Source organism: Rhineura floridana, chromosome 19 (genome assembly GCF_030035675.1).
Source record: "Rhineura floridana isolate rRhiFlo1 chromosome 19, rRhiFlo1.hap2, whole genome shotgun sequence".
Taxonomy (NCBI): Eukaryota; Metazoa; Chordata; class Lepidosauria; order Squamata; family Rhineuridae; genus Rhineura; species Rhineura floridana.
This window is the reverse complement of record NC_084498.1, coordinates 10941553-10955479: the sequence shown is the minus strand read 5'-3', so window position 1 is coordinate 10955479 and position 13927 is coordinate 10941553. Positions and strand designations below refer to the sequence as shown.

General features: G+C 43.7%; 1 protein-coding gene across 1 annotated transcript in view; it reads right to left on the bottom strand.

The window, feature by feature from the left end:
- Nucleotides 1-13927, bottom strand: part of TMEM132B (transmembrane protein 132B) — a 592456-nt gene that overhangs the window by 158686 nt on the left and 419843 nt on the right. Inside the window, exon 4 of the mRNA XM_061602989.1 lies at nucleotides 2132-2318. Within this exon, the coding sequence (XP_061458973.1) occupies nucleotides 2132-2318 (187 nt within the window). The remainder of the gene's footprint in view (nucleotides 1-2131; nucleotides 2319-13927) is intronic.

Below are 13927 nucleotides of genomic sequence, written 5' to 3'. Positions count from 1 at the left end.
CTGATGGGAGTTGCAGTTCAAAAAAGTAACTTTTCCAAGCTCTGAACAAGAGCCAATGACAGGCTCAGCCAACTAAATCTAGTTTTGTTCCCATCCTCCTCCCTACTGAGTTCTACAAGCAGTGGCTGCTGGTGGATCCATGTCAGCGGGGCAGTGGAATGCATTCTGGGTTTTAGTCCAAACTTTCATGGAGCTGTCCAAGGTGCTTCAGCCAATGTCTACAAGAGCATCATTGAGGCTAAGAAGGAGGAAGCTGATAGGTAGTGCCAGCCCTTGAACTGGAGACAAGTAAGAAAACAGGCAGGTGGGGGCTGGCTGAGGGCACACTGAGGTTGGTGGGGCACCACCCCATTTTCCCTAATGGACCAGCCTTTCCTGGTCTTCAGGTCCTACCTAGAGATGCCAAGAACTGAACTTGGGATCTTCTGCATACAAAGCAGATGCTCTACTACTGAGCTACAACCTTTCCCTTACCTCCTCTGTGTGTTTTTTTAAACTGCAGATTCTACAATTATTCTGATCTGGGTCATAATCTGCCTGGAGCAAATCAGGCTAGTCCACTTTTGAATCCAAGTTCTGTGGATTCCTCCCCCATTCCTATTCAGAGTAGAGTGTCCTTGAACATACATTCATAGACCCAGAGGCCAGAAAGGCATGGCTTCAAGGGAAGCATGAAGTTTTGGTTCCTCTTTTTTTTTTTTTGGTAACAAAGCACTGATCACTGGCCATATACACTTAAAAGGATACCTAGAAGTTCGTCTCACTCCTGCATATCCAACCAATCACTGTATTCTACTGGAGAGGGCATCCTGGAGATACCATCCTATCAGGAGGTGTGTTCTACACAGTGTCAGAAACGAGCCTTTAGTCTGGTGGCACCTACCCTTGGAATTGCCTCCTGCTGCATATCAGACAGATACCTTCTCTATTGTCATTTTGATGCCTGGAAAAGCATTCCTCTTTCATTAAGTCTTCTAAAACTTTTATCCAAGTTGGCATCTGTCTTGGATTTGAATAAATTTTATATATGTGCTGTTGATGTAAACTTTTCAAATGTATATATATATATATATAGTTTTTATTGCTTTAACTGTTTTTGTATATGTAACTGTTTATATATGTTATATTGTAAATCACTTTGGGATGCCTCATACTAAGCAAGTCATTAAATATATAATATAATATAATTTTCTTTTAAAAACAATAAAATGAAACTTGACTTTGTTGCTATAGATACCTTTGAATTCAGTTCTTTTATTAAAAACTGAACACTGTGCAAAACTATGATGGACAACTAGCAAATGCCTTTTGTTCAGAAATAAAGTTTCTGACACAAGCCAGCCAATTAATTTCAGTGAAAATGCCACAACTAATTGTAGCATCTCTCTGCAGCATGGATGCATGGTGATTCTATTAACACAATGGAAGGCAACAGCTCCAGGGGAGTGACTACCATATACTCCACCCACAACCCCTGAACAGAGCAGAGGGGGAAATCACACAATAGATTCTAACGGTTTCCAAGGAGCTGTTTATTATATGTCAGGTAAATAAAAATCTTATTGAAAGTAGTTTATGCATTTAAACCTTTCTGCTGCAGATGAAAATTAGCAAAAAGATCAGGGTTCCTTGAACAAAAAATTAAGGATTCATAAAAAACCAAAAAAAGTGCTGTTTGGGAGTGGGGACATTTTTGGCAGTGTAAAATAACCCCACCTTTGCAACCCCTTTTTGGCAACACCTCTGAAAACATTGTCTATTAGTTTGCATTGTCTTTTCTTTCCCTTTCTCTCAGATCGACTTGGCTTGCCCTCACTGATGTCATTTGGTTAAATCTGCTTGCCTATGAATTGTTGTGATGTCATCTCATTCAACTATGTGATCACTGATTGGTTGGGATCAATCATGAAAAAGAGAGATGCAAAGACCAGTAAGTGATGACTGTTGCCAAAGAAGGAACAGATGACGACAAATGAGACTCAAAAAGGTAGACAACAATCAAAGCATTGTTCAGGAAACATTTCTCTCTATCCTCTATTCCCACATATATAGATTGGAAATCAAACAGACAAATATGTGGTACAGTCCTAAAAAAGAAGCTTCTTTTTTAAAAAAGAAAAATGATTCTTACCATTGCAAGTGGAACAATTCCTGCAAAGGTTGCTTGGCTGACAAAGACCTCAGAGACCACCAGCTCACTCACAGACTCATCTTGGGGGTATTCCACCTGCCAGGTGATTTGCTGGGCCCCCACCAAGCCACTACTGTTGTCAATTTCAAAATCCACCTGCAATATCTCATAAGAGGAGACATTCGCCCTGAAAAATTGAAACATGGTGTTACCGAGAATTTTAAATTGGAGCATTTTTACATATTTTATAAATGGGCCCACAACATTTCATATTTGGACAGGAAAAGGAAAGACAGAGATTCCTTCCGTGGTAGAGAAAGATGATATGAAGGAAAAAAGTAAGGAACACACAACTCTTGCAAGTAGAGGAGCAGCTTGGAAGAGGTATATTAATAGAGAAGCCTGATATTTAAGGGTTGTCCAGAAATTCAAACATATTGGATCACATATTGTATGGGTATTTATTACTCCATGGTGCAGAGTGGTAAGCGGCGGTAACACAGCTGAAGCTCTGCTCACGGCCAGAGTTTGATTCCAATGGAAGGAGGAAGTCGAATCTCCGGTAAAAGGGGTCAAGGTCCACTCAGCCTTCCATCCATCCGTGGTCAGTAAAATGAGTACCCGGCATACGCTGGGGGGTAAAGAAAGGCTGGGGACGGAACTGGCAATCCCACTCCATATATACAGTCTGCCTAGTAAACGTCGCAAGACGTCACCCTAAGAGTCGGAAACGACTCGCACTACAAGTGCGGGGACACCTTTACTTTTTTACCCAAAAATATAGTTGCTAAATTATTTGGAGGGCACAGTTTCAGAATCAGATATAAAAATAGTCTTAAATTTACCGATAGCAGCAAGATCAACAATTGTTAAAGCCTGGAAGAACATAGCAGTGCCAATTCTGGATTGGTCTGAGAGAACCTGGGATATATATTACTAATGCTGAAATTAACATTCTAAGAAAGAGAGAAAAGTGGACAAACAAAGAGATTCATTGAACAATAGCCATTGTTTATTATGTTTTGGAACAATAAGATACAAAATAATATATTTCCATATGCTTTCCACACAATGCTCTGATAAAAGATGGATATGTTCAAAATTATTTTTATGTACTGTAATATATGTATAACAATATACATCAGCAATTTTTCCACTTGTTCCTATTTACTACAGCTGGATGAAAGCTTTTCTCCCAAGAGAAGCTGCAGGCAAATTTGGAGAGGGGGCAAAAGGAGAGTGAATATTCACTCCTTTCACTTTCTTTGCTGCATCCACCTGTGTTTCACAGAGGGAAACAGTGGCAGCTCCTTTCAAGCACTAGTGGCAGCCACGATCCACCCATCCACACTTCCTCTGGGCAACACTGAATGGTGATGAATCAGTGTTCCTCAGCCTATAACTTTATTATTTATTATTTTTATTATTAAATTTATTGATACCCTGCCTTTTGGCCAAAGGCCCTCAAGGCGGCTTACAAAGAAAAATAAACACAAGTATAGAAATACATCAATAAAGCAATACAATTCACAAAAATTAAACTAAATAACAAATAACATTATTAAGAAAAACAAATGTCCAAGAAAAATTTTGAACAAGTGAATTTAAGTGAACTTCTGCCATCCCTGATGATTGACCATGCTGGCTGGAGCTGGGAGTCCAACAATATCTGGAGGACTACAGGTTTCCCATTGCTGTCCTAGCTCAATACGCCAGTCACATTGTACCCAATAATACTATCCACAGTAGACTTCTGGGCACCAGAACCCCTAGGAAACGTTTCTAAAGAGCTCTTGCGCTTTTAGAAGGTATGGTATAACAGCATAAATAAAATACAATGCTAAAGGGCCAGTCCCTCGTAATCATAAGTGTTGCATCAGTCTAACATGGATATTGCATTAACTTTTCACCAATTGTTGGACTATTTGGACCATCAATACTAGGAAATGCATTCTTTTATCCCACCCCATTCACTTTAATTGGAGTCTAACCCTTTAGTGAAACCCTTCAATTAAACACACACATACACAACATGGACAACAGAGTTGAAACACAACAGAACACATGGGCCTTGTCATTGTAGGACAGAAGATGTGGTGTCTTCCAGAAGTTGCTGAACTCCAACTCTGACCAGCCCCAGCCCGCCTGATCAATGATCAGGGAATATGGGAGCTGGAGACCCACAGCATTTGAAGGGCCACCGGTTCTCTTCACCCGATACATCCTGGAGTAATTTTTGCAACAGGTCTATGCAGCTGGCAAGTATGTGTATCCTCATATTGCACGTTACATAGCCTTCCCCAATCTGTATTGCCTCCAGGTGTTTTTGGTGCCCATCAGTTCCAGCCAGCATGGATGATGGGTGTTGGGGTCCAACAAGATCTGGAGATGTAGGGGCAAATAAATCCGCAAGACATCTAGATGTACTGAGGAGGCTTAGTGTGGCGTGCCCCATTCCCCCATCCCATAATCCTTGTCTCATACCCCTGATTTATAGGGTTGTTTACTGCTTTTGTGGACTTTTTGCATAGTACTGGAGTTTGAGAAAGCTCTGTGCAGGAGTCTGCAGGCTTTCTAACTCTGTTTAGGACAAAAAGCTGGGAAGAGGCTTTTTCATTCTGCCTATGACACAAGCCGGGAAAAGGCTGTTTAATCAGTCAAAACAAACAGCAGATGAGCTAGTTAGGGAGAATGCGTTCACATACACTGACAGGGGTGGGGGAATGCTTCACAGCTGCGTTCTCATGCCAGCCTGTAACAACTTCAAGGCCACTGAGTGGTAAACAAAAGTCAGAAGTGTGAGATCTAAAGACACCGACCCCTGAGAAAGATAAAAATCTCACAGGTATAGGTGCCCCCCCCGTGCCCCCTCCCGGAGGGTCTTTTTTGGTGTAAATAAAGGGCCCTAGATCTGGGAAGAGAAGTCTCAACACTGGCCTGAAGGGAAGTGTGGAGCGGTGTACATCCAAATGGAGCCATAAAGGGAATATCTCCTGCTGTTGGTGTTTGGGGCTTCCAACAGAAAAATGAGAACGAAAGATATGTGCTCATCGTTAGCTGCTTTAAGTGTAAGTGCCTCCCTGGCAAAACCAACAGCTTTTGCTTCAATAAAGCACTAAATTTTCCTTCTCCACCAGTGTGTTTCATGGTCTTTGAGATCCCAAACTATCTTGCCTGTGGGAAAAACAGGAGGGCATCGTATTGTATTTCCCTACTGTAGAAGAATAAATAGCGTATGATATAGTATAGTTTGTTTATATGCTGCTTTTTAGCCCAAAGGCCCCCAAAGTGGTGAACAACATTGTTACATACAGTAGGGCCCCACTTATACGGCAGGTTCCGTTCCGGATCCCCGCCGTAAAGCGGAAATCGCTGTAAAGCAGAACCCCATTGACTTTAATGGGGCGCATCGCACAAAAATGATGCAAAAATGCCACAAAAGCGGCTTTAAAAGAGGGGAGGAAAGCCGCCGCATTAGCGGAACGCTGGGAAGCGGAGCACCGGGAAGCAGGGCCCTACTGTATTACAAAAAATATACAGTAAAAGTGTGATGCATAAAATAGATCAAGGAACTCATCAGGACCATGTCACTGCTTTTCTGCTTATACAGCATGTTAGATGTTAGGCTGTCCAAGGACTGCCCCAAGTCACCTTCCTCCAGCATACCGCCCCTGCTTCCAGTTCTGTGCTTTATGAAGTAGAAGTCTGGGGTGTGACCTGCTTGAACTCTGGAGCATTTGCAGAGTTCCTTGCAGAGGAGACAGTCTGAGAAGGAGCATATTTGGACTCCTGAGTTAGATGTTATAGAAATGTATGATGTGACAGAGGTGAGAAGGAAAGCTTTCCATATTTTAATACTCTTGTTGGGTTGAGGTCTGACTCTGGTTGAATGGAAGGATGAAGGCTTCATGTTTCCGAAGATGGCAGCTTTATAGTCAAGGGCAGGCCCAGGCCTCCTTCCCTTACCTCTGCAGCCAATTTGCACACACCAGGCAGTGCTGGCATTTGAAAAAACAAGGCACTTGCTTCATCCTAATCTCCTTTTTAAAGCAGTGCTGCAGAAACAACTGTATTTACCTATCAGAACAGCTCTGTTCTAATTAGTTTTCGTGTTAGAGATATCCTATATATAGAGATTTTTTTTCCACCAGCAAAAAATGGCTCACAGAATGAGCACACGTCCCACTGAAAATGCTTTACACATTGGCAGTTATTGAGCTTCCTGAACAAATAGATTAACAGAATCGTTGAGTTGGAAGGGGCCTATAAGGCCATCAAGTCCAACCCCCTGCACAATGCAGGAATCAAAATTAAAGTGTACCTGACAGGTGGCTGTCCAGCTGCCTCCTGAATGCCTCCAGTGATGGAGAGCCCACCCACCCCTAAGTCATTGGTTCCACTGTCGTACCACTCTCTCAGTTAAGAAGTTTTTCCTGATGTTCAGTTGAAATCTGGCTTCCTGTAACTTTAGCCTATTATTCTGCTTTCTGGAACGATTGAGAAGAGATCCTGGCCCTCCTCTGTGTGGCAACCTTTCAAGTACTTGAACAGTGCTATCATATCTCCCCTCAATCTTCTCTTCTCAAGGCTAAACATGCCCAGTTCTCTCCTCATAGGGCTCCTCATAGGGCATCCTATTTGCCCTCCCCTGAACCCGGTCCAGTTTGTCTGCATCCTTGTTAAAGTGTGGTGTCCAGAACTGGACATAGTACTCAAGATGAGGCCTAACCAATGCCGAATAGAGGGGAACTAATGCTTCACGAGATTTGGAAACTATATTTCTGTTAATGCAGCTTAAAATAGCATTTGCCTTTTGCAGCAGCCACATCATATTGTTGGCTCATATTCAGCTTGTGATCAACAACAGTCCCAAGATCCCCTTGCATGTAATATTGCTGAGCCAAGTATCCCACATTGTGCATTTGGTTTCTTTTTCCTAGGTGTAGAACTTTGCACTTATCCCTGTTAAATTTCATTCTGTTGTTTTCAGCCCAATGCTCCAGCCTATCAAGATACTTTTAAATTTTGTTTCTGTCTTCCAAGGTGTTAGGTATTAAATCATGATGCTTTCTTCATCTTTTGAATGCTTGATTTTATCCCTCCATCCTGCAGATAGCCCAAGTGTGTCAATATCACTCATGGAAAAGACAGCAATTAATTTGTGCCCCTTGTGCATGGTCACTTCTGAAGTCACAGATACAACCAGCACTAAAACTTTCCAAAGTGAATTCTGTTCACTTTTTTTTCTTGTGTGGTCTATAGCCCTTTTGCTGTCTCTGGAGGCTTTGTTCTAACACTTACCCCCTTGACCCCAAGCCTTTCCTAGAATATGAAGACTGATAGGTACTTCGTTCCTGGCTTGGAAGGTTATTAACTGTCAGTTTAAGTCGTGTCCATTATCAGCTAATTCAGGAACTCAGCAAATCCCCAAATTCAAAATCAGACCTTGAGAAAAGGCAGGAGGAATCTTGTCCATCTCCTTGCCTTTGTTTGACTCTACAGGGCAGGCAAGTAATGACACAATGAAGAAGCCACTTAAACCAGCAGAGTTCCATTGTAATGCAGAAAGTGGCCTAGCCACTGTAATTTATGCATTGGTAACCTCAATTGGACTACGGTAATGTGCTTTATGTGGGGCTCCCTTAGGATTGGTCTGTAAACTGCAACTGGTGCAGAATGGTGTGGCCGGGTTGTTCAGTGCAGCACCTGGGTCACATTCACGCCATGCATTTATTCCATTATTATTCCACTTTAAATTGTCATGGATTTCCTCAAAGAATCCTGGAAAGTGTAAGGCATGAAGTTGTCTGGAGATTCCTATTCTACAGTTGTTAGGAGATTCCACAGAGCTACAATTTTCAGAGTGGTTTCACAATCAATCCTCTTCCCAGGGAACTCTGGTAATTGCAGGACTGTGAGGGGCAGGGCCAGCCCCAGATATGCTGTGGCCCTTGGGCACCAGCTTGCCCTGGGCCCTGGCACGCATGTGCGCACTCACACATACACACGTACGCACGCCCAGGGCCAGCCCCAGACACAGTGGAGCCCTTGGGCAAAAACCTGCCCCAGTCTGCAGCGCTCCCCTTCTGCAACTCGCGCAGGGCGAGAGCTTCAGGACTCCGCCATTCACTTCCTTAACTTACCTTGTTCTGCGGTTGCGCACGCAGCGGTGCCCTTAAGAAAGACGGCGGCTGAGGTTTCCCTAAGGAGCTGAAGCCTCTGCCGCCATCTTGGTTCATGGCAGGGATGCGAGCGCACAGCACGCATGCATGTCATCAGCCAAAATGGCGGCAGAGGCTTCAGCCCCTTAGGAAAACCTCAGCCACCATCTTTCTTAAGGGCACCACTGCAACCGCAGAACAAGGTAAGTTAAGGAAGGGAATGGCAGAGCTCCGAAGCTCTCACCCTGTGATCCACGGCAGCGATCCTGCTGTGAATCACTGAAGGGGAGCAGAGGGGCCCCCAGGGGCTCCTGTATCCTCAGGGGCCCTCGGGCCAGTGCCCCACCTGGCTGCCCCTTGGAACCGGCCCTGGTGAGGGGAATAGAGGTCTCCTAACAACTATCAACATCCTTCACAAACTATGCTTCCCAGGATTTGGGGGGGAAGCAATGACTGTTTAAAGCGGAATAATAATGGTATGAATGTGCACATATTAAACCTGTGCTGAGGAAACTGCATTGGCTGCAGATCAGCTACTGGGCCATATTTGAAGGTCTTGAACAACTCGGGGGGGGGGGCTCTGAACAAGTCAAGCCCAGGATACCTGAAAGATGTCCTGCCCCTAAATAGATCTGTAAGAGCACTTTGATCATCTGAGGAAATTCTACTTGTGTCACCCTGCAGAGTGTCACAGGGTGGTGACCCGAAAATGGGCATTTTCTGCGGTTGCCCCTGTACTGTTTAATGTCCTTCCTTCTGTCATATGTGAAGCAGCAACCATCAGCTACTTCAGACATCTTGCAAAGACTTATCTTTTGCCCAGGCTTTCCCTGACCCATAAGTTTGAACCCTGTTTGCATTACATATTTGAATCTTCTCCATTAGGTTGTGTTTTTGTTTTAATGCTTTAAGGGTATATTGCTTGTTTTAGATTGTACATAGCTTAGAGGTTTTTTGAAATATTAAGCAGTATATAAAGGCTTTTAAATAAACAAAGTACGAAGGGGGGCAGCTTGGAGGGTGTGGAGAAGCCAGAGCCTGAAGCAGAGACATAGCAGCAGTGGGAGGGGGCAGCAAGAGTTTGGTTCAATTTGTATTTTAAAGCAAACCTTCATGATTCACACTTTCAAAACAAAATGCCACTCTCCTAAATTCACACTATTCTGGTTTTCCAACCAAACAATGAGTACAAAAATGTGCATGTGAGGGGGAAATGTGCATAAAAATGCATACATGAGTGAAAAAAAATACAAAAATGCATTATATTAGGGGAAATTGCTTTGCAGAAATATGTATAATATGCAAGATCAGCGGTGTCACTAGCGGGAGTGCGGGGGGTGCTGACCTCCGGCGTGCGCCCTCCCAGGGGCATGGACAGGGGTGGCTGGTTGTGTGTGCGCATGCATGCGCGCGCTCACCACACACTCCAGGCTGACGGTGGAAGACCCGTCCAGGCTTCACCGCCAGCAAGCAGGTGCCTGCTTTTGGCGCGCACTGGACCGGGGGCCGGGGGGCAGCGGTGTCACTAGCAGGAGTGTGGGGGGGTGCGGCTCTGGGTGTCACCCCCCTCATGGTGTCACCCGGGTGCAATCCGCACCCCCTGCACCCCGTTAGTGACGCCCCTGTGCAAAATTGCATGTGAAGATGTATGTGCTAGGAGAAACATGCACTAAAATTCTCAGAATGATTGAACAGTTAATCCCTCTTCCCAGGGAACCCTGGGAATTGTAGCTCTGTGAGGGGCAAACGGGGTTTCCTAACAACTCTCAGCAACCTTAACAGACTACAGTTCCCAGGAATCTTTGGGGAAGCCATGGCTGTTTAAAGAGGTATATTAGTCACTGCCAAAGAACGGTCTACAAATATTCCAATTTTTTTTAAAAAAATGGGCAGCAAAAGGGGTTTCAGTGACTCCACCCATGCAGGCTGAGCATTGGCTCTCCTCAACAAGAAGGGCTGCAAAGACTTCCTGTTCAGCCTGGGATAATAATCACTTCCTGGTTCCTCCTACAGCTTACCTGTAAGAAGACGATATAAACATCAGTTTTAAATCTTGTAAGAACAAACCCTGCTCTGGTGATTCTGTTAATGAACCCTGCTTCCCTCCCCTCCTTCTGAATGAAGACAGGCCTTCAAAGCCTTGATTAGCTCCACCGTTGCCCACTCCAGTCCATTCATCCTCCTCCATTTTATTTTTCAAGTTGTCCAATCACAGGGATCGTCCCCTCCCCAACTAGTGAAACTTAGCAAAATTCAAGTTTCAATCTGAAAATGAAGAAAAAACGTTGAATTTGCTTTTTAAAAAACTACATAGACATGGTTATTTCCTGCAAGCACAAGGAAAAGACCTTATAATTTTAGGCAGCTGGCAAGCTTGCTAGTAAGTCCATTTCTATGGAAATGAGTTCGTAACTATTAATTTTGCCTGCTCCTGATCTATTCTTGATGTGCTTTTCAAATTTAGAAAAGCAATTCAAGATTCTCTCAATTTGGTAATTACTGACTCCCTTTGATGAATCCAGCCCAATGTTTCAGACATGAGACATTCATTAGACATATTTCTTTCTGGTGAAAGAAGGGGGGGGGAGAGAAATCATAAAAAGCACCACCTACTTTTATTGCTTCCCTGCAACCTTAAGTGAGTAGGCCCATTGAGCAAAGCCTACTCACATAATCCTGTTTTCTGTTGTAACTGCACTTCCCACCCCCTAAAAAAAACTTTCCACCAAGTTTTTTAGCCTTTGACTTGACTTTGAGCCATATCACAAATGCAAAGTACTCCAAAGGCATGAAGGCTGATGTGGAAACTACCCACATGATTATTCATTCCCATAAGGTTTTGCTGCCCTAATGTTTCTACAAGGACTCGCTTTAGGAAAGTGCCAACCCACACTGTTCCAGAAACCTTATCAGACTTTGCATGTCTTTGTATGTACCAAAATGGCAACCAGGAAAGTAAGTTGTAGAGAAGGTGCTCACAAAAGAACAGGGTTTGAGAAGACCTATGGATTCAGAGCATGACAGCACATGGTGACATTGTGTTTTGAAACGGCGCCATTTCCAACCAAATGGTGTTTAAGTGCATCAAAGAGGTATGACTGGCATAATCATTGCACCCTTTTGGAAATCAGGTTGAGACATTCTTAATTGCCCAGGTCAGGGGTCAGCAACCCTTTGGGGCCAGTGGGCACATCTGGAATTTGGAGAAAGTGCTGTGGGTGCCAGTCACAAAATGGCTTCTGAGGGCATATAGGAGTGGCTGAGCCATGTAAACATGAACTGACCAGGAAGAACAAACAGTCTTTCATGAGGGGCCATTTACTGAAACCTTTCCCAGGCACCACAGGAGGTACTGGCAGGCAGATTGGTGCCTATGGGCACCACATTGTTGATCCCTGGCTAGGCATTTGAAATCATTAGGTTGTAGTCTGTTTTGTTTTTTAACCGTTTTTATCTCTGTTTGTTGTGTTTGTTATGAAGGTTGTTTTTTATTGTATTTATATTTATAACTAATGCTATTCATGCTTATCTGCACACCACCCTAGAATCCCTGGATGAAGGGCAGTTTAAAAATATTTTCAAATAAATAAAGAGGCTGATGGTCCTCAAGAGTGCCCTGGCAAAGCATGGAAATACTATGGCCAGGGTAGCGAACATATACCCCTGCAGATGTTGCTGGATTATAACAAGTCCCCTCATCTCTGATCATTTTGTCTGCTGATGAAAATTGTCTGGAGGGCCACAGGTTCCCCACCCTGGAATACTGGATAGACCAAGATCATGGAATTTGTTACAAGGTACAGCTAGATGAAAACCCACATGCAGGGGGCTTGGAATCTTATTTCAGCAGTAATCTGGAGGCAACTGCAAGGCCAAGTAGTCCGATGGCAAAGTGGGTCTCTGAAGCTCTGCATCCTCAGATAAAAACGATTTGGTCTTAAAGGGACCTTGACCTTAAAGGGCACTGGGGGTCTTCTCTGTACTAGGTGAATGTCTGAGACAAAAACAGTAACCCTTCCCTCAGAGTTGAGGACTGGGAAGAGAGAGACCAGAACAGGAGTAGTCAGTGTGGTGTCCTCCAGACATTGATGGACTACAACTCCCATCATCCTGGACCATTGACTGCAGTTGATGGGAGGGGTAGTCCAACAACATCTGCTAGGCACTCTCTTCTACCCTGGAGTAGACACTTTGCAAGTGGCCCAACAGGAAGCAGGAGTAATGTTTAAAATTGCCAGAAGAGGTGAAAACAATTACGGGAAAGGAGGAGAAGCAGGAGATGGGATATAACTTTAAAAAGGAGCAGTCATTTGCTCAGAAAAAGTGTTGGTACTTTTTATTTGAAGGCTCCTCTAAATTAAGACAAGCTGCCTACGTATAGGACACTAGCATGTTAGGAAAAGTTGAGCTGGCTAGCTACATATCTTTCTCCCTAAAGTTTGACTTGTCTAAGCTAGGGGAGTTTTTATGGTAAGGAGTTTTAAATTATCAACCCTCTGAAGTGGCAGGTCCCTGACAGAGCTGCATTACCTTGTATGTTTATTATAAATGTAGGACTCTGCTTTTAATTTGACCAGCCTCTTATATACCCACAATTATCAAGCACAGCTGTGATCTAAAGCACTGATGGGGAAAACAATCACCTGTTAAGGTATCACTGCACAATGCTTGTGAACAGCTGATTTTGTTTCATAGGTAATACTGATATTACATTATGACTAATAACAGAGGAGTGTTATTTTACAAGCCTCAACCTAAATGCAAGCCAGGCCTCCATCATTAATACACAAAAGAAGATAGAGGCATGGAGAAGTGTCTGACAAAGATATCAGTTGCAAGTCTGCCAAAGAGCAGGGGTAGCTTACAAAAAGAACAATACATCTACAAGGTTATATCAAAGGCTAAAGGTCACGGAGGCTCTAAAGGACCAGCAAATCAAATGAATGTGTTACAGGCACATGGGGATATTCAAAGCATCTGACTGCACTAGATCGGGTTGCCAGGTTCAGGGCCTGAGACTGATCCTGTATCTTTAGGAGAAGAGAAAGTCAGCCAAGTGCAGGTGTTCTTGCAACACTGTAATGAGAAGAACCACAAGGTGGAATTCTCCCTTCCCCCTGCACAACTTTTAAAGATACAGAAGACCTCTTAGTTGGCAGGCCCAGCCTCCAAGAGGTCTTCTGTATCTTTAAAAGTTGTCCAGGGGGGAGGGAGAATTCCACCTTGTGGTTCTTCTCATTACAGTGTTGCAAGAACACCAGCACTTGGCTGACTTTCTCTTCTCCTAAAGATACAGGATCAGTCTCAGGCCATGAATCTGGCAACCCTAGTCATGACAGATAGAAGTTAGAGAGGTAACAATAGGGAATTTGATAAAGTATTTTGAAAATACTTTGATGGTTCTTACTGTTAAGAAGGCCTCCTGCAGATATGACCTTCTTAGGAGGTTTGTTCCACAAAATATAGGTATCGGGCCTTTATTGTTGCACCACCTATCCTTTGAAATCCTCTACCGTTAAATATTAGACAGGTACCATCTCTGTTGTCTTTTCGGCTCATACTGAAGACCTTCTTCCAACAAGCCTTTCAAGTAGAGATATTTCCCAGTATGCATCTGTACTGGAACTATTTCTAG